Raw genomic sequence first — 21,669 nt, 5'->3', positions numbered from 1 at the left:
CCGCCGAAGGAACCGCTTTTAAAAAGCAGCGCAATAATAATAATAACACCCGCCTTCGCTGCCTTTCACGGCTCTTTGGCTGTGGCGTTGGTAACGGCTCTCTCCAAACGTACCCGGAGTCAACCTTGTGGGCTCCGGGGGCGGCATTGTTATGTTAATTCCGCGCACTATGCGTCTATTTTTCCCATTTCTATTTCTAGTAAAGGAAGTCATTTTAAGTTTTATAATGGCTTGGAACACCTGGGTGGCCACAGCAGTCTCTCTCCCCCCCCCCCCCCCCCCCCCCCCCCCCCCCCCCTCTCTGCTCATGTATATCTCTTGCTTTTAAAAAGAAAAATGCCATTCTGTCCCTCCGCAAAGGACTTAATGAGGGAGATAATCCATGTAAAGTAATGTGACATTAATTGTTCGGGGTTGATAATAACAGCCCTCAATCATGTGGAAGATTGCCTCGGGCTTTTAATGAGAGCGGCTTTCAAGGCGATGGAGTCGAATGAGGGAATGACAGAGTCAAATTAGCTTATTGGCTATTCATGCTCACTCTATTGCCCGCTATTTAAAAGTCATTGACCGTTTAGCGATTGGCCGGTGGTGGCGGGTGACCGTGCGAGTTACGGGTGGGGTGTTTGTGTTTGGGGGGGGGGGTGCGGGGGGGGGGGGGGGGGGGGCGCGGTGGGTCAGAGCAATAGAAATGTCAAGTGCCTTCTGTGCAGAGGCGAAAGGGGACACAAACGGCTGGCGTCATTAGCATGAGAAGCGGGCCCAATGCGGACGGGCGAGTCGGCGGGTCTGGGCGCTGTCAGCGCTGCCTTTCGGGCCCGCGTGATTAATGCCTTTACGATGCCGCGCACAGCCGGCGCCGCCGCTCGCCCCCTTCTGTCAGGGCCCGGCCCCCCTCCGCCCCGACGCAGACCCCGTCGCCGGGGACGGGGCGAACCGGAGACCACCCCGGCCCCTGCCTCTGCCCTGCAACACCTCGGGCTGCAGGAGCCACTCCAAATATTCCAGGGGAATAAAACAAAAAATGAAAATAAATAAGCAGCCTTTCTATTTATGAGTGATCTCCCCCCCCCCCCCCGGCTTGCCACCTTCCCTGCTGTGGAGGTTACCCGTGTGATGCCAGGCGGACAGACAGATTGATTTAGCCTTTGCACTATGACTTCTGTCCCGTTGTATTTGGGGGAAAAAACAGCCACGGGGTGTTATTCTGAAAGGGAGTGTTACTGTTGATAGATTCGATGGAATCTTTCTTTCCCCCCTCCCAGTCATACCGGGGGGTGTTTTTTTTTTCATCATTTTGCTAAAATCTAACAATACCCTCAAAGTCTCAAAATCATTTCCCTGTGGAAATAACCTGGCTGTAACAGGTCGTAGAAGGTTGCAGTTGTGCTTGTTGTGTGTAGTTTGGTGTTAAGTTTGAGAAGTGTATATATAGCATCATCTGTTGCGTCGTCTGGGCTCTGTGCTCATAGACAAAACAGTCCAGTATCAGAAAAAAATATTTATTTTAATTTAAAACATTATATTTAAAACATTGAAACAGTTGAATGACCTGGTGGAGTAGAGTGAGGGAAATCAGTTTGTCACACAAATTCCTTTGCAGACTTTGAGACTAAAACCTGAGGGGGAGTACTCCTGCCCAGCTTACTCTCTCCATCTCTCTCCCTCTCCCTCTCTCTCTCTCCTCCCTCCCTCCCTCCCTCCCTCCCTGCCTGCCTCTCCGGCACACTAAACAAGCTTCATTGAGAGGTCCTTATTATCTGTCACAACCAGGGCCGACTCCATGGATTGAATAGTCGCTGTCTTTTATTTCTCTCTTTCTCTGACCGGAGACCTCATAATGGCTTCATTAATGCAGAAGTTTAATTTGGTTTACAATGGGTTAATGGCCCCGGGGTAGTCTATTGGCAGCGGGGCAGGGGCAGCGGGGGGAGGCAGGGTTTTCACCGGCGTTTTCAGGAGCAGGTCACCCAGGGTCACCTGCGTGTCACCCAGAAGTGAACAAACATGTAATTGATGTTCGGACATCCCTGCCCCCCCCCCCCAACCCCCCACCCCCCCGCCACCACCCCTCCTCCGCCCCTGCCCCCGATTCCACAACAGAAAGCCGTTCAGCCTTTTGAACAGGGAAGGGAGAAATGGGGGGGGGGGGGGGGTTGTCTCACCCCCTTAGAAAAGGAGAACAGAGTGATGAATACATGACTGAAAGATAGAGGGCTCAGACTGCACTGATACACCTCCCCCCCCCCCCCCCCCCATTCCCCAGTACCCTAAAAAAGGATACGCTTTAATTTTTTCTCTCTTCTCCAGCTTTAGTGTTTCTGTTTTCCCCTGATGTATAATTGCGCCTCACACAACACACACACGGGCCGGGCGGCCGGGAGTGATGTCCGGGCCACTGGTGCCTGTCTGGGGCCCTTTCTCCTGTGGGCTGGGAAGAGTGTCTGTTTTTGTCTGTGATTTTCACGGATTTTAAAAGGAGAGAATGTGGGGAAGGACCGTTGGGGGTCCCCACCTTTGCGGGGCTGCGACGGGACAGCCACGCCGCCTCGCGCACGCTTTCGCCGTCCGAGGGGCGGGCAGACGTAAAAAGAGCGCTTCGTAAAAGAAATCAAAACAAGATTATAACTATTATGGCCTTTGTTCGACTGTATTTTTTTTTTTAGAGCTCTTTGTTTCAAAAGACATTTATTTGTGTCTGAGTGTTTCCATGAAGGTTTCATGCTGCATAAATACTGTTGGAATTCTGAGAGAATTGAATTTGTTAATTGAAGGTTGACTGCAGAAATTTCTTGTTCATTACAAAATAGCCTAAATCTGGTTTTAACTTTTGCAAGCAATTTGCTGGGTGTTTTTTTTTTTTCCTCCTTTGAATTTGAAGGCGTTGCTTTTAATCATTTTCATATACTTTGCCAGCCAACTTAACACTGTGGATTGGAGACCAGGGCTTCACATGCACCAGTGGGTGGAACTATCGTGTTCTGTCAATTGCTTATTTATTTATTTATTGAATTATTTATTTATTTGGGGTCAGTTCAGAGTCACTAGTAATGTGTGACTGCTTCGTGTGGCTTGGGTCCAGGAAAGCAAACCTTGTGATTTTTTTAAAATAACTTCTGGTTTCTGTATAAACATGGTTTGGTTCCCCTGCCCCCCCCCCCCCCCCCCAGGTGGAGAGACCATCAAGAACATCAACCAGCAGTCTGGGGCGCACGTGGAACTGCAGAGGAACCCCCCGCCCAACACGGACCCCAACGTCCGCATCTTCACCATCCGCGGGACCCCCCAGCAGATGGACCTGGCCCGTCAGCTGATCGACGAGAAGATTGGGGTAATTTGGGCATCACTAAAATAACCGCAGCTGATCATGATGAAGATAAATGCCGAAATGCACTGTGTGCTCTGTCACCAGTATAGCACGTGTTGCAAAATGACAGTGTGACGCTAGTTTAAAAAAAAAAAAAAAAAAAACCTTGGTGGTGGATAAAAAAAAAGTAGCAAGCATAGCACCATAGAAACTTTTAGCCTAGATTTTAGGCCTCTTTAAATGCGCATGTTTTTAGTTTTGATGTATCATGGGTTCAGGAATGGCATTCCGAAGCCTATGAGTAAAACTAGCTTCTCGGCATCAGAGAGGGACAAGAAGGATGTGTTACAGGAAATGCCGCAAAAAATATGAAACGGTTCTCAAATCCATCTGCTAATGACAAAACGTTGCTACTACACAGTGTCTGTGTATACTGTACCATCAGGTTCTGCTTGGAAATGGTAGGTAGGCAGTGCCTGACAGGCTAATGTCTATTTTTGGCACAACTATCTTCAGTACTTGCACTTTGTTTTTCAGTAGTAAGATGCTGAGCTGATCCTCTAGAATACGGGCTTTTTCCATGCTAAGATGCTGAGCTGATCCTCTAAAAAACAGGATTTGTCCATGCTAAGATGCTGAGCTGATCCTCTAGAAAGCAGGATTTTTCTATGCTAAGATGCTGAGCTATTTGTCTGCTCTCTAAATCAAGTGTCTGGTTTTGATGCTAAAAGAACCTCTGCCCTGCAGGCTATTTTGCCAAACGTTGGATCCATTATGTGGATCGAGGGCACGGGTGGGATGTGAACCCATTATGCTCTGGCTCTCTGAGGCTGGAGCTGTGAACCTCTTGATGAAACCTAAATCATTTCTCTCTTCCACGGCTTCGTCCCCACAGAATTTTAAAACTAGTCCATGTTCAAATGGTAAACGGGACACGTGAGAATTTCCATTTGAAATGCAGAATCAGTTTTCATATTAAAATGCAGGATCCTAAATAAGAGTAAATAATAGCACCATGAATTTATTTTTAAATACATGTTCTTTTTTTTATTTGAAACTAGACAGATGAAACACTGTTTTATCGAAATGCCCCTCTTTAATCGGTATTGTGAAGTTAATTATCCAAGTTTTTCTCTTAACCATCAGATGCAAGAAATATAAACAGGTCGACCTGCAATAGAAGAAATTTCAATTTAATTGCCAATCTGCCTTTAAACAGAAATTCGACATTTTGATGCACATCGTGCATCTGAAAATACATGCTAATTTTTTTTCCCCCTGTATCTCCCCTCTTGGCCTCCCAGGGATCGGGCATGGGGGGCAGTGGCAGTTTTGGGCTGGGCACTTTCTCTCAAGGGTCTGCCACTCCTCACCAGAAGTAAGTCGCTCGTGCTAACCTTTCTGTGTTCATTTTGACCGACCGTGGGAGGCAGCTCTAGAATAAGTTGCGTCTGAGAAAAGACTCAGAATGAGAGTGAGAGGTCTCTGTCTCTGGCCGACTCACGTACTTATTCACTCTTGACTAACTTGCTTGGTGTCCCTGACTGATCCGTTCAGTGACTCATTCACGGAGCCGCTTCCACAGTAATGTTTCGCTATTAGGAAGATGAAAGAGCCTGTAGAGTTGTCACAGCTGTCACACTGTGGCTGTTCCAGTTTCATTCCCCCTATCATTTTTAATAATGGTGATTCCATATTGGCAGTGAGGTGAGCAATAGGACATTGAAGTTTCTGTAAAGTAAAAAATGAATAAATACATGGGAGCATTAAATGTCATAGGCAGAAAAGAAGTGATGCAATGACAGAGGTGACAGATCCCTTGTTGTTCATGTTAAAAACTTTATATTTGGCCATATTTGCGGGACAATGGTTTCTGAGGTGATGGTGATGCACTGTGCTAGTTCTGTATTATACCGCTACTGTTAGCTGTGTTTCTGCTGTCTCACACCCTGTTTGCTCTGTGTGCAGTGGACCCCAGACGTTCATGACCGGAGGGTGGGGGACAGCGTATCAGACCTGGCAGCCGCAAGGCCAGCAGGACCCCAGTACGTGTGACCCCGGTTCTCAGACATCCGGACGCACTCCAAGTAACACTCTCCCATTCTGTCCTCCGCCTATCTCCCTTCATTTCTCCTTTCTCACTCTCCTTTCCTCCCTCCCCTCTTTGTCCCTCTCTCTTGCTGTATTCACCCCTCCTCTGCTTCAGTCTCTTCTTCTCTCCCTCTATCTCTCCTCCCTCTCTCCCCTCCCCTCCCCTTCTTTGTTCAGCTCTAAGTAAAGTGCAGCCTTTCTTAGTAAAGAAAACCAAAACCATGTCAGGGAGAACCTCATCAGCCACTCAGAATGTCACGCACACAAACTAGCATAGGCAGTGTATCTCTCCCCTTTAAAAATAAAGAAATTTAACCCGGGGCCCGAGAACAGACACAAGTACTTTTATTTTGTATTTCCCCCATGTCTTATTTTAAAAGCGCAACAACCTCATGCAGTTCTGTATTTGGTTCCAGGTCACAATGGATCCCAGACAGGGCAGATGGACTATTCCAAAGCATGGGAGCAGTATTATAAGAAACTAGGCAAGTCCCTACCCTGCACCCTGCAGCCACTCACCCAACACATACCCACAGAACATGGGAACCACGCAAATAATTTTTTCATCCCAACTCAAATCAGTTTGGGGTGGTGGCAGTAAAGTTTTGGTGTGTGTGAAGGAGACCTCTCCCCCCCCCCCCCCCCCCTCCCCCACCTCAGTCTTCTCTGTGTGCCTGGGGTTGGTTTCAGTATTGGGGGTGGGGTGGGGGGAGTAGTGACCCACCTGTCAAATAAGAGCTTAGCTTGTAGGTTTCTTTGTTTCTGTCATTATTGTAAGTAACCCCGACCCTCTGTACCTTCAACCAGATAGCCAGTTTTTCTAACTCACTGGCAGACTTTAGACCACCCCCCAACACACACACACACACACACACACGCAGTGTGTATCTTGGGAGATAAAGTGGAGGTCAAAGGGCAGTGCCTTCAGGCACAGAGAGCAGGCTTAGGGCAGCTGGCTGAATGGCGGAGAGGGTGTCCTTGCATGGGGTCTACTGAAGTCAAGAGTGTTCAAAAGCCAAAAGTTAACCCCCCCCTCCCTTCCCCCGAAAGGCACCACCTAGCCTGCTTTAGCCTCTCGCCCCCCCCCTCAAAGCCACAGTCACGATGGCCTTAACGCCACCTGTGCTACATTCGCTGCTGGAGCGCTTGTGTTTGTGTGAGGCCCGCCTGGCCTCCTCCCGCCCGGAGAGAAATCCCCCTGGAGCGCTAGAGATAAGCTTTTTTCAGCTGAGGGGGTTTTTTTTTTTTTATTGGCTGCTGGATCAGTGACCTGGCCGTGCCCTCGTCCAATCGGAGGGCTCCGTTTAAGTAAATGAGAACCCGGCGTGCGTTCGGCCATGAAAAGCATTTACATTTACGATGCAGCCTGTACTGGAGAAAGGTCCTCTGCCCTTCGTAACGGTCCCAGAGAATGTTTCCTTTCCCGTTCGCTGGCTGCGCCGGGGGGGTGTGACCGTAAGCGGCCAGTGACGCGGCGTCGCCTTCTCGGGGCTCGGCGGCAACGGCGCACGGCGACCCGACATTCAGAGCGGTCTGAACGATCAGGCGGCGGCTCTCAGTCGGGGCCGTGTGGGGTTGGTTTCGGGAAAATCTCACCCGGTTAGGCGTTTCAGATTTCCTGGATGCTTCAGGTGCGAGATAATTCTTCTTTTTGTGTTTATTTTTTACCCCCCCCCTTTTCTGTTCGCATCGGAATTGGCAATTAAGCCACCGCTGTGCCACCCACGCCAGTTCTGGGAGGATTTGCAGCTGAAGCACTCCACTGCACTCACACAAGCCGGTGTCTGTTTTACACTTCATAATTATGCACAGAAAGAGAGGCTGCTGACTTGGTCTGGCTGGCACAGTACCGACTGAATTGAACATTTTTAGGAGCAGAAATCGCTTTGAAGTTCTGTAATCGTTGCTGTTTTTTTTTTGCTTTGTTTTTGGATCGTTATTCGAGGGAAATTCACTTTCGGTTCGACGCCGTTTATTTATTTGCTTCGTGCGTGTGTGTGTGTGTGTGTGTGTGCCCACGCCTGTCTGCGCGTGCTTTTGTTCGCGTGCCTGTGCGCGTGTGTGTGTGTGTGCGTGTGCGCGCCTGCTTGTGTGTGCGCCTGCGCATGCGTGCGTGCACGTGTTTGCGCATGCGTACACGCGAGCGTTACCAGGCCAGCAGAAGCCAAGCCCGGAGCATTGGCCCCTGCTAGAGCAAGGCCTGGTGGGAGTACTGCGAGACACAGAGTAGGTTTGCTGGGAGACGCGGCTCCCCTCTGTCCGTCATTCGTGCTGTACGCGCCGCAGTGCGGCGCAGCGGTCAGGGCGTAACGTTCCCCCGAGGGCCTCGGAGTCTTCCTCACGTTCGCTCGGCCGTCCAGCGGGCCCCGAACGTCAGCTTGGACGACTGCGTGCGGTCTGTCACGGCCGACGCAAAAAAAAAGTGCCCCTCTCTTTCACTCCGAACGTAAAATGTTAAACAAAACTCAAGAACAGGCCTCGTTGTTTTGTGCCCTTTCGATTCCACTGCCACTGTCTCTTCTGTAAGATATTTCCATTCAAATATCCAGTTTACAGCTAATGTGAAAAATATCCAGTCGGTTTGTTGCCCTGGATAAGGGAATCTACCACGAAAGTGTAGCCTACTTTATTACATAACGTTTTACCTGGTAATTTATTACATATTATCATTGCAGTAAAATAAATTTTTTTGCATCTAGTCCTTGATGCAGGGCAACGAATGTAAACCAGTATCAGTTGTTGCAGCTAGCTTTCTGGCGTGAACTGGATGTCTTGTGGTACTTACAGTTATTCTCATGGGTGATTTTAAAAAATAAAATGAAAAAAATGATCACTGTAATGTACGACTGAGCAAAACATTTTGTCCAGCTTTGTTACCAGACGTGACGAGAGTAAAGCGGCGAGCGGGTAATTATAGGGTGACCAAAGTCACACAGTGTGACCTCATCAATTTCACGTCACATTGTGTAATGACAAACATATCGCGGGCTGCGGCCGCGATGGCGTTTGCAGTTTAAACGTTAAAATCGATAGGTTCTGCTGCTCTCGGGCCGGCGTTCAGGAACGAGCGTCCTTTTCACGTGGAATCGGTTCACGGTTGTAAGGGTTTCTGTTGTTTTTTTTTTTTTTTCCTTCCTGGCTTGGAAATGTAATGTTTATTTGTTCTGCAAGGGCTCCCTTTCCTGCTTCCGCTCTGGCGAGTCCTCGCATGATAGGAAGGACCTCCATGTTTATTATCTTCAGTGACCATTTAAATCCGAGCACCCCCTGCAGCAGGTGGTGGGGGGGTTGTTGGGGGGGATATGCATACCTGTGGTTGAAAACCGATTTTCCCTCGTGTGGTCAGATTTTAAATTAAATTGACATTTCCCCCGTTTGATAGCCCCTTACTTTCGCTTCTCTATTTAAATGTTTTTTTTTTGTTTTTTATTTTTACCCCGTAAGGCCAAGCCGCTGGACCCACCTCCCAGCAGAGCTCCCCTCCGGACTACAGCGCCGCCTGGGCCGAGTATTACCGCCAGCAGGGGGCGTACTACGGACAGGGCACACAGCAGACCCAGGCCCCCGGCCTTCAGGTACCGGCGCCCGTACCGCACCGCACCGCACCACCTCCACCTCCACCCCTTCCCCACCGCTCTGTCTCTGCCTAGATTCATAAGTGAGGAGGTGGTGGGGCGGGGGGTGGGGGGGGTCAAAACGGGAGGGAAGGGTGCAGTGCTTGTTTTAGGTAAGAGCCAGGTAAGTTCTAGGTTGTTTGGAGCCTGGAGCTGTGTATCGCCTCTGCTTTTGACAGTTGGAATTGAAGGGCAAATTGAATCTGCCTGTGGTCACGTATGCTTTTTGCACAGACTATTGTATGCACTGAAAACTAATTTTTTCCACAATATGAAAATGAATGTTTGTCTACACATGATAGATCGACTCCCCTTTAGATTCTTTTTGTGGGGACCCTCTTACCACAGTTTTAACAGTGTAAAGGACAAGTTCTGTTTTGCACAGAATTTCTAACTGGCCCACCGTGTTTTCTTACAGGAACATTAGAATGGATTTCCTTCAGTTGACGATTTTGGAATGCGGGGGAGAGAGAGTGTGGAAACGAACCTTTTATAACAGGTTTATAGATTTGCAATGTCTTGAAGACTTAATTTTTTTTCTTAGAGCGAAACACTAGCTGTAGAATTACTTGTACAATTCAAAAGAAAAAGAATGAATTTCTAAATCAGGAACATTTAATTGTTACTAAAACAAAAGTGTGGATACCCTTATATTTGAATGGACAATTTCTGGGATTTCTTGGGGCTTGAGAGAATCTTTTTTTTTCTTTTCTTTTTTTGTCCTTTTTTTTTTTAAATCAATATTAAAATTACAAAACATACCCCGGAGTTGTAACATTTCAACCAAATGCAATATAATCTATTTTTTGTAGTTCTGTCGCAATAAAGTCGTGATTATGGGCTTAGCAGTCTTGAGTATTTTTTTTAAATGGTTTTCTGTTTGTCAATGAAAAAAAAATTTTTAATGTGTAATGTCTGCTCTTTTCCTTATTTTCATTTTTACATGAAACATTTTTTAATTCTGTGAGATGAAACTGTGATATCATGTTACGGGGAAACGTATTATTTTGTTACAAAATACCGGGAGTGGTTTTCAGCAAATGGCAGTCAATTACTAATTTAATTCCTGTTATGTGTAGTATTCTATTTCAATGTCACTGTATTGTATTCTGGTTTAAAAAGGTGCAATATCCAATTTCCTTTTCTTGAAACAAAGATGAACTCTATAATATTTTGACAAATGTTTAACCTGTAGGTCTTGGAATGAAATCATGTTTTTTTTAGGCAATTGAAGATGTAATAAAATTATTTTTTATTACAGTGATCTAATATGGGTAGGGGGGTGTTGCATATTGTGAGTTAATGTCTTTGCTATCTTGTTAAACTATGTGTGTATGTTCAGATACTTGACTAAATAGTTTATTTAAAATATATATAATTATATCTGATGTTTTTTACATCATTTTCACAGGAAAACTATCCCTGTTCTGTTTTCTGTTTTCATACTGAAAAATGTTCAATGATAGTGAATGTGTAATTTGAAATCTGATGTTGCATCTTGCTGCAGGCAAAATTTTGAGAAGAGATTTTTATGTGCGCTCTGTATTTTGACAATTCAAGACTGCTAAGCCTTTATTCAATCCTGTGTAATTAATTGTAGCTTTTATATTTTAAGTATTGAAAGATACGTTGTTTCTTATTTGGTACCAACGAGCTCCCCAACACCCCAGACAGTATACACTGTGGACTCTTGCAAATGCTAATAACTTTTTAATTCATTGGGTTTTTTTTCTTTCTATTATGTGTAAGCTAATATATGTATGATTGATTAGTTACAAAATGATTATAGTATTATTAACTGCATTGCCTAATGAAAAGGGATATTATAATTTCAAAATGTTTAACTTTAGTATTTTATTTTTCCTCATGTGTACAGATAACCATGTATTAAAAAGGTTGAGTAATTTGTCTTTCAGTTGAAATGAAGTGGGGGTTTTGTGTTATGTTTGGGGCAGTTTTTCTTTTCTTTTTTTTTTTTTTTTAGCACATTCCAATTTCAAATGTTTGCTTTTATTTGCAGTTCTCTTAAACCTAGATCTACCTTTCAGAGCCCTGTCATTAGACACACCATGCAATCTATATATACAATATATAGAAGTTATATATCTTATATATAATGTTATATATAGAAAGTATATATTCTCTCTAGTGAATTTTTACTCTTTCTTTGCCATTTCACACTCTGTAATAAATTAACCACAAATCTCTTGTGGTAAAAGTAAAGAATCTTTATTTTTGTAACATTGTAAGGTTAACTGCACCGGTCTGAAGTCTGATAGATTTATCTCTCTTTCCCCCCCTCAAGTTTTCATTTTTTGCTGTGTACCCTCATGAGATTAAAATCCTAAATTCCAAAATTAAAAATGAACTGTTGTCATCTTTATGCAAGATTGGTTTTTCCCATCCACAGACATATGTGCTTAGGTGTACAAACGTGTCAGAAGCTGTTGGAAGAAGTTCAGAAATGCAGTTTGGAACAAAAATATCCTGGGATGGCTGTGCTGGGCTGATAACCACGCGGGTTCGCAGGATCTGGCTGTAACTTAAGTCTGATCTTTGACATTCCTGGCTACCAACTAAGCACCTGGAATCAAGCATGTTTTGCTCAATATCCTTTACTTCTGATGTTATTTTACTGTCGTTTCTGTCAGGGTTTGGTTTATACCTCCCACGGTCATATATCCTGCATTAATGTAGAACTTGATATTTTGGTTATATAGCATATGTTTTGGTACAGTAGACTACTGGAAATTTGAAAACGATCCAGGAGATCAGTTTGCGCATTGATGTGCGTATGTGTGCTCACTTTTGCTTTTATTGCATCCCGTACGCCTTCATGAGAGGGTCCCACGTGTGCACGTTTGTCTGTTGAACGCAGAAAAGACGTCAGCCTCTTTAAAGCCTTCCGGTAATTACACATCAAATGACCGACACTGAAAATTAATGTTGAGAAATGGGAGCTCTAAGTGGGCATTTAAAAAGTCAGTGGTAGGAAGAGAAAGGAACACTCGGGACAGGGCTGAGGGGAACGAGTCCGAGTGGGAATTGCTGGAGCGACAATATTGGGCTTGTGTTGCTCTAATCGACGTAAAGCGGCTGGTGCCAAAACAGCATTTGGCATCAATAGCCAATGAGTAATTATTCCATAATGAACTGGAGGTGTCCCCCTAATTGAGTAGTGAGTGTAGGCAAACGGTGCCAGAAGTCATAAAAGCAGCAATATCGGCAGAGGAAGTGTCTTCTTAAGTGAAATTGTAAATACAGTTCAGCCCGCGTGCATTGTCTCCATCCGCGAGGCGCCCGACCGCATATTAAAGATTAAGTATTTAATGGGTGGGCTCCTTTGCTTTTAGCGTTTTTTTGAAGTGATTTTATAGGTACGTGTGTGTGCGCTTGTGTGTGTTCTACCCTTTCAAGGTCTTGTATTGCATCCATAGGCTATTTTGTTGATGAAATTGCGTCAAGCGATTAAGAAATGCCGGTATCCTAGAACGCCAATGCGTCTATGGGTAATCGGAAGCTCTCTAAAGAGCCGAAGTTGCCTTTAAAATAGTCTACTTAAAAAAATGACCATCCCGTATTTTACCAGACCAGAATGAGGGAGTGCTCATTTTCTGAGCTCACTTCACAGTGCACTTAGTGGGTATGTCCTCTTTTTATGAAAAGAAATAGCAAACACACGCAGACGACTGTCTGGTCTTTAAATAGGTTTGTAAAGTTGGCCTCACCCCTCAACCCAAATACAATAGGCTCGCGCACACACAAAACACACGCATATCACTAAGGCATTTGTATTTTGTTGAAATGTCCGCAAAAATCATTATGGCCCTTGAAAATCTGTGCTTCTGCTGTTTCCTTATCTATAGGGTAGCTTATTCAGTGTCCATCCCTGCGGTTTATTTCTGTAGCTTCCAAGTGCTTTCAAAACCATGGTCAGCGCCAGGTGCCAGATTTGAGCAGGTGAATAGCCTGTGTAGCCAGCAGATGATATTAAAACATTATTCACTTGCATTGAAGCTCTAGTAAAGCGGGACATTTCCAACCATTAACTGTGATAAGTTTACATTATTTTCTTAGATAAAATGAAAGAAAGTTGAGTGTCATTGAATGGCTTCCGGTACAGAGATCGTCCAGCGACATCTCTTCACAAAAGCCGAGGAGGAATTTAAGGCAGTAGCCTACAGACAGTGGTTTGCAGGGTTTACTGTTAGCGCGAACGAGGCTGCAAATGCCATTTTCTTTTTAATGAGAGTTTATGTATTTTTTCCACCCTTATCAAAGGTTGGCAAATTTGCTCTCAGTCTAAACGAAGCATACATTTTAAATTTAAATAAATATTTTCTTAAAAATGTATTTTTACGATGCTAGCAACAGGATCTGGTGTTCTATTGTACATATTTCTGTAGTAGACAGGTTTGACAATCATACAGGAAGTTACTTTAACTGACTGAATGACTTAAGATTAAGAGCTTTGTTTTTGCTGAACGCTGGCATAGTGCTGTGGATATTCCTGTGCAATGTCATATATGTCATTGCATTTCCAGTTAGGACGCTTACAGAAGGGAAAATATACAGTCAAATTTGAACCCTCTACACAGTAATGTCCGGATGCTTACAGTGAACGGGCAGTACAGAGGGTGGAAACAGTGGGTTCTCAATCAAACGTCCGTTTTAAACAACTGTTGGCCAATACCTTTCTAGCTACCATATTGTTTATAATATCAAAATACACTGTGTTGCTTGCTAGCTTGCATGTGTATATTTACAAATATAGATTAGTATTTACAGCTTACATTTGTCAGGTGAACTCAAATAGACACAGGGCATTTAATTTGAGATATCATAGCATACCTGTTATCCCAAAATAAATATTATTCCAATCTATCCAAATGTTAGAGTAACACTCAGTAAGACATTCAGTAGTCCTATGGCTCAGTAGGACAATGATTAACAATGCAAAGGTTGTGGGTTTGATCCCAGGGTACGACATATACTGAAACATGCATGCATTCAATGTATGTCGCTTTGAATTTTACATTTTATAATGGCATGTACTTTTGTAAATGATATTCTGTATTTGAAAAGAGCTGCTCTGCATTGGAGAGCCCTTCCTCTCGTCATTAGTTTCAAATGGAGGCAGCCTATTGATATATCTGATCATCTTTGTCCTATGCTACTGTATTGCTTCCATTTTAAAACCATTATTTCTGGTGTTTCACAACATGAAGTTTCTAAGTCCACTAAATTCCCCGAGCAGACTACAGCCTGCAGATACATTTATACATTGCAAACTAAAATGTCCATGTTGTCATTTGGCATGTACATTTTTATGAACTGTCTTAGAATCTGAATTTTCAATAGAAGTCCAACTCTGGGTACTTCCACATTTCAACCAGATGTCACAAATGCTTTAGGAGGTTTTCACACAAAAAACTTGAAAGGAACGCAATCTGCATAAGCTTCAGAGAACAGTCAAAGCTGGAAGGCTTTACTGTAGCTATGTATCATTGTTGGCTGATGGTAAATAAACTTCAGTTAATTTCCTTGGAAACTGATTACAACCAATAATAGGCTGCAAGTTTATAATAGTATTCATAAAAATACTATTGTCTACCAAAGTTATGTCTGCACATATGTGTGCTACATGTGCCTGTGTACCTGTGCGCGTAAATAAAGCCTTTTTAAAGATAAATCTAACTTTGTTGTACCACTTTGTTTACATTGCTTTCTTTCGGATTTTCAACCCTTGGCCATTTTAATAGGAGAACTTGTTTGAATGCTGTAAATGACTGGAAATAACACTGGTCACAGGAGCCATAGTCATACTCAGATAGGTGCTATCTGGTTAAAATGCAGAAGTGGCTATTCTTGTGCCTACCCTTCCTTTGCTTGCTCTTTTAGATCTGCCCTGCTTAGCTCTCTAGGATGCAGTGACGGACCATGAACAGGAAAGGAAGACATTGTCTTTACACTGACTAGTTTCATGATTATCACACTTGCCAAATTAAGCATGGCCAATAAATTGATTGATAGCATAGCACCTTACCTCACATTTCATAATCTTTATCATTTTAACAAGGTAAATTGCATTTCTCAAAAACAAAGAATGTCATTTTTGTATTGGAACTAAAAAGCATCTCATAGGTATGCACTATTAACTGACATGAAATGAAGTGAAATGGAATTGTCCTTTAATTACTTTTACCACTGGCACTTATCCAGAGTGACCCGCAATAAAGTCAATACAATAAAGATAATTGAACGGCAGTGTTGATACTATTTTTTTCAAAGATGCAAAAATCGGTGGAAACGAAATCCTAATAAAGCATCGTCGATGCAGCAACAGATATATTGTCTCTCCCATATAAATGGAATAGTAATGACTGTGATCCTCGTGTAAACTGGTACGCATCACTGAAAAGGAAAAGGAGCAGCCTCGGCCTCCGTTATTTCAGGCGCTCCGGATATTTAAAACGGGCAGAGAGCTCCAGGAAGTCGGCGCGTCTGGCTGAGTGAGCGGCCCTCGTCCGTGGGAGGGCTGCGCAGGAGGTCCTCAGGTGCGTGACCGGATTCGGGGGTAGAGACGCGCCGTTTTACCCGCTCTGATCCCGCCATTGATTTTTGAGGGTGGCGGAAGGAAGGGGGGGGTGACTCTGAGCCAACTTGGATTTTTGACGGTTTTGTTACTGTTCGCCTCCGTGATCCGGGCGCACCCCCCTCCACTCCACCCTGCCGCCAGCCCGCCACTCGCGCAGGTGACCATGAGCCGCAGAGAGATTGGAATTGGGGCCGTCCTATTGTTCTGGCTGTCAGTCACTTGTCAGGGCACTGCCCCACGCCCCCCCCCCCCTCCCCCATCGGTATTGACGGAGAGCCGCGGGGGTTCTCTGTATCCTCTATTCGGGAAGGGGGGATGAAAGCTCTTGGCCTGCCCTGGTGAGCCTTGTCGGCCTCTCTGGGGTACGCAGCGTTCGCTCTCTCTGTTGATGGCGACTCACCCCAGAAGCGTTTGCGCAAATGGCCCTTTACGTGCATTTCTGTGTCCGTGTCGGTTTGGAGGGGGGAAAATACTTTTTTCTTGTATTCCCAGCATTGGTGGATGCCGATGCTTGATGCATTTGTCCAGTGATGCACTCACAGTCAGAGAAAATCTCAGTGTTCTGATCTCAGTGAATAGTACAATTTCAGATGTGAGTTTCTTAATTGGCTGTTGCCACTTTTGAATATTCACTCCTTGACTTCTTATTTTGGAGTTGTGTGCTTAAATGCTTTAATTAATTTCCTGAAGAATGGCACCTTGCTTTTAAAATCCCTGAAATTAATTAATTTTCCCCTCCTACTGTTATGTCACCTTCCATTATTTGGCTTTTTTTTTTCCGCAGGTTTTGAAACCTGTGATTGTAATCTGCCGCCTCGGCCATTCAGGGAAGGACGTGTGCAGTCCGGCGCGGGTCCGTTTCATCCCCGACCTGTGAAGCCCGTCTGTGAAATCACAATGGCTGGAATGCACGGGCCACTTCCACAGTCAGCGCGCTCTTTAAACCCCTGACAACACCGGCGTCGGCGTCGGCGCCGCCCGAAAAACTCTGACCAGAGGGAAGCCCCCGGGCAGTCTGGGGAAGCCCCGCCGGCTCTCCAGCGGCCCGTCTGAAACGCCACCATTCAGCCTCCGCGCTTCCAAAGGCCGCTTCTGAAAGGGCAGCGGGTTAGGGCCCCCCCCCTCCCGTAATATTTCAGTGAGAATCCCATGTTATCAGTGACGGTGCGGATTGTCTTGTTCTCGAGAATTTTCTCCTTCTTCTTGTTCTTCTTCTCCTCCCCTCCTCCCCCTCCCCCCCCCCCGTGGAGAATCTGCAGTTTTCTCGACGGCGCTCCCGTTTCCTCCTCCTCGGCTCTTCTCCCCGTGAAATCCCGTCGGGAGGACTTAGCCAAATCCGACGTTATTGAGCGTTGTCATTTAAAATGTTTACGTTCGCGGGGAGGGGCGGCGGCCGCCCGCGCGCTCTCTGCAGCGCTGCTGCCTGCCTCCTGCCGTTACAGGCTGCAGCTGTTTTCAAATCCACCACTTGTTTCTGTGTGTGTGTGTGTGTGTGTGGGTGTGCGGGTGTGTGTATGTGTGGGTGTATGTGTGTGTGTTTGTGTAGGTGTGTGGGTGGCTGTGAGTGTGTTTGTGAGTATGTGCACGTGTGGGTGTGTGTGTGCACATTTGTATGCGCGTGTGTTTGAGTGTGTGTGTGTGTGTGTGTGTGTGTTTAATCCCCATTTCATTTTTTAATTTTATATTACCATGGGTGATTTTATATACTGGCCAGATAAGATCCAACATCTGCAGTACATAAGAGTGTCTTGTAATGTTGCTTTTGAAAATATGATTGTAACATGTGTGAAGGGCTGTGTTAGGAGGTGGGGTGGGGTGGTTGCAATTTTAGATATTCATTCTGAAGCAATGATCTGCCGTCCGTCAAATGTGGATTTAAGTCCCATTACTGTTCACATGAAAGACCTAATGAGATGTTATATGTAACACTTAAAAACAGATTAAGAAAATTGAGTAGGAATAAACCACTGCTTTTAAAGGCAGCTCAAATGTAATGTCCTGTCTCACTTATAATTAGAAAAACCATTTAAAGGTTTGCATAGCCTAGTGGACGTTTTCCTGTTTAATGTCTACAATGCACATAGCATGGTAATGCACAGAGCACAGTAATGCACAGAGCACAGTAATGCATAGAGCACAGTAATACACAGAGCACAATAATGCACAGAGCACAGTAATACACAGAGCACAATAATGCACAGAGCACAGTAATGCACAGGGCACAGCAATACACAGAGCACAATAATGCACAGAGCACAGTAATACACAGAGCACAATAATGCACAGAGCACGGTAATACACAGAGCACAATAATGCACAGAGCACGGTAATACACAGAGCACAATGATGCACAGAGCACGGTAATGCACAGAGCACGGCAATACACAGAGCACAATAATGCACAGAGCACGGTAATGCACAGAGCACGGCAATACACAGAGCACAATAATGCACAGAGCACAGTAACACACAGAGCACAATAATGCACAGAGCACGGTAATACACAGAGCACAATAATGCACAGAGCACGGTAATACACAGAGCACAATAATGCACAGAGCACGGTAATACACAGAGCACAATAATGCACAGAGCACGGTAATACACAGAGCACAATGATGCACAGAGCACGGTAATACATCAAGCACAATAATGCACAGAGCACGGTAATGCATCAAGCACGGTAATGCACAGAGCACAATAATGCACAGAGCACGGTAATACACAGAGCACAATAATGCACAGAGCACGGTAATACACAGAGCACAATAATGCACAGAGCACGGTAATACACAGAGCACAATAATGCACAGAGCACGGTAATGCATCAAGCACGGTAATGCACAGAGCACGGTAATGCATCAAGCACGGTAATGCACAGAGCACGGTAATGCATCAAGCACGGTAATGCACAGAGCACGGTAACGTATCGATCACGATGGAAAAGTTGACATTGTCACTGCAGCTCCATTTCATATTTACGTGTGTTTTTGTGTGGGCAGATGGGAGGAACAGTAATATTTATTTTCATTTATTATTCAGCGCTGTTGTTCATCCAGCGGCACGCCGGGCTCATATTTTACATGCAGCACTGTTCTTTTGCGCAGCTGATGTTTCAGAAACGCAGCGCACGTTTAAAGTTCCTCGCATCACGGGTGACCAAACCGGAGGTCCTGAGCTGCCAACTTTTTTCCGGCTGCAGAGTCCGGCCCGCCTCACCCGGGCGCGTGCCGCCAGGCTGCTTCCCGTATGTGCCCTGTGACAAATCGCTAACGCAGCTTCACTGATTCGCCTTTAAAGACCCATTTATTCAGAGCATTTACCCCTTACGGCACCGGCGGCGCCGTCCCCGCGCCGTGTTAGGGGGGCCCCGACTCTGCTAGTCAGAAATAATGAGATGCGGTGCAACCACTCAATGAGCCTCATTAGAGCCCTATTTACTAACCATATCAATTAGTGAAACACCATTAAACCTTCATGATAGGTTTTAATTAGCCTGTGTAAGCACTGGGGCTGAGAGGGGAAAGGAGGGATGGAGGGATAGGGGGTACAGGAAGGGCTGTCTTCACCTGTCTCAAACTGCCAGCCAGGTAGAAGGGTGTGTATTTTTAAACACAATCAGGAGCCTGGGAGGGGGCATTTATTTATGCATCTGTATGTAACATAAGTATAAAAAAAATTAAGTGAGACGTGAGAGTCAGAGGTGACTTGCAATTGCATTGAAGTGCCGAGGCTGAAAAGCGAATGCTGAATGAAAAGCGAACAATGGAAAAAAATTAAGTGAACAATATGGTCCGTCGCTGTCCAGCTGCCATTGTACTCTGTCGTTGCGTGTTCTCTGGGCCGTTACTTTATAGGAAACTCAGTAACTTTGTTCATCCACTTGGGTTGCTGTGGACAATAACTCCTCTCTCCCCGCTCGCGCCCTGAAGCACCAGCAGCACAATGGATGGCCGTTCACCTCGCGTTTAAAACCTCTCCCAGCTTCGGGATCCAACATCTCTTTAAACTCTTTCCACATGCTTGCGTATGCTGATGGAACGTGCCTCCGTGCGGTGCCGGCAAAAAAGTCCGTTCGAAAGAGGGAGACCCAGTCAGGATGTGCTGGAGAGAGGATGCAGTTTTGCTCCGTGGATGAAAAGAACAGAGGTGTCTGGAGGTCTGGAGACATCTTAAGATGTTTAAGGACCAGCAGAGGCGACTCCCAGCAGGCCTCGGGTGGTTGAGTCAGGATTCTGGATTAAGTGGGCTGGGAACATGCCTGGAAGGGAGTGAATCAGTTCCGAACCTGGGGTGTCCGACAGAATGTCAGGATTAGCCTTGGACTTGGGTATCCCCATCACTGGTTAGTCTTCACTGTGTTGTGAGCCCTCCCCACACCCCCGACCTCGCAGATATGATGAACCTACGGTGCATTAGGAAACATGGCACCAGCATTTTGACCCTAAATGCTGAAACAAAACATCTTGGATTAAGCATAATAAGGCAAGCTGCTACTACGCCTGATTCTGGAGTTGCCATAAAGCGATTGGTGCAACGTGGCAACAGTGTTGCCGGTAGTGCCACCAACAATCCCCCGCTCTCCATTTCCTGTGACTGCATGCAGCAGCAGTGTTGTGTGTCCTGGCTCCCGTGAAGTCAATTTGATAAGGTACATCTTTACTCCATTCATGACATAACCTGAAACCAAGAATCCAAGGTTGTGATCGTTCTCTCCTTTTAGCTTTACTTCCCTGTGTTGAAACCCCCATCCCCATTATGTGACCCCGGCTCCCCTCGGCCACTTTGATGCGCTGTCCCCCTGCCCCGTCATGGTGATCCCCATGCTGCCACGCTGCACCCAGTCTTTCTCCCTTCCAGCTGGTAAGTGCATGATCTGCGGATAACTGCTGTGATATCCACTTTAATCTCTTTTTAATGACCTAAAGTGCACTTCTCAGGTCCTGGTAAACCAGCCCCCCTAAAAACAATTCCATGACCACTATTTTTCCTGTATTGGTGACAAATAATGTGTGTGCGTGTGTGTGTGTGTGTGTGTGCGTGTGTGCGCGTGTGCGTTGGGGCGCAGGTCTTTATCTGTTAACATGGCTGAATGTGTTTTGTGAATTTGGCAAAGTGCAACTGTGTGGTAGCTGTAGCTTTCACATGCCATCCATATAATGTGAGTCTAAGCATAAAATAATAGGATAGCATCTAAATCAATACTTCATTCAACTGTAAGTATTATTAGAGTTTTATCCAAATGATTGGCCTGAGACAACGGGTGCATGTAATCCTGAACATTGAATATTACATTAATACACATGCAGGTACGCATGTGTATTATTGCAGGTACACACAAATACACATACAAATGATAACTCTCATGTCTCTCCACTGAAATGAAATGTAAGTGCGCTCACGATCATTACCACTCCTCATTTACATGTAAAGACACTCTTCCCCAGAGTGATTTACAGATTAGTGTGTATAAAAAAGCCTGATGAACAGCAGTACTGGTACATAAAGCGTCTGTGGCATAATCGAAACAGAGTGTCATTGTATAAAACAATACTACAGTCAACTGTGACGCCCAAGTAGCACAGTAAATGAGAAGAGCTAAAACAATCAAACTGCCTATAACAGCAATCACAAAGTTCAGCATTATTCACAACTGGATAAATTCTAAATAATGAATTGATGTCGACGGAAAGAAAACTTGAGTTCGCGATATGTTGCGTGATTGCTGTTTAATGGATGCTGAATAACTGCAAAGTTCAATTTAGAGTCGCAGATTGTGGCATCTCGTCGATAATTTTAGGTGAAAATATAAAATGGTTAAGAACATTCCTGAAATTATTATTATTTTATACGTTCGGATAAAATAGATATTTATTTGAAATTAAAATTAGTATACCATTGCGTAGGGCTAATTAATTAAAAACATCTTCCTCAAAAACATTCTCGAGATGCGTTCATTAAATGGCCCGACTGTTTTCAACCAACGGAGGAAAAGTATGTCTATTGTTACGCTTAGAGACAGAACAGGTGAAACAGTTCTACGCCTAACCTACCTTCGT

At 45.0% G+C, this 21,669-nt stretch overlaps 1 protein-coding gene across 5 annotated transcripts in view; it reads left to right on the top strand.

The window, feature by feature from the left end:
- The window catches only part of LOC118206596 (far upstream element-binding protein 3-like), a 35,740-nt gene extending 24,347 nt beyond the window's left edge, over positions 1-11,393 (top strand). For 4 of the 5 annotated variants that reach the window (XM_035379442.1, XM_035379441.1, XM_035379444.1 and 1 more), the window contains 6 exons: positions 3,171-3,331; positions 4,612-4,685; positions 5,276-5,352; positions 5,815-5,883; positions 8,843-8,973; positions 9,431-11,393. In XM_035379442.1, the coding sequence (XP_035235333.1) occupies positions 3,171-3,331; positions 4,612-4,685; positions 5,276-5,352; positions 5,815-5,883; positions 8,843-8,973; positions 9,431-9,439 (521 nt within the window). In that variant the 3' untranslated portion in view covers positions 9,440-11,393. The remainder of the gene's footprint in view (positions 1-3,170; positions 3,332-4,611; positions 4,686-5,275; positions 5,353-5,814; positions 5,884-8,842; positions 8,974-9,430) is intronic. The other variant, XM_035379446.1, reaches the window with a different exon arrangement.
- The last annotated feature ends 10,276 nt before the right edge of the window (positions 11,394-21,669 follow it).

The sequence above is a fragment of the Anguilla anguilla genome, chromosome 10 (genome assembly GCF_013347855.1).
Source record: "Anguilla anguilla isolate fAngAng1 chromosome 10, fAngAng1.pri, whole genome shotgun sequence".
Classification (NCBI taxonomy): domain Eukaryota; kingdom Metazoa; phylum Chordata; class Actinopteri; order Anguilliformes; family Anguillidae; genus Anguilla; species Anguilla anguilla.
This window is presented reverse-complemented; position numbering and strand designations above follow the sequence as displayed.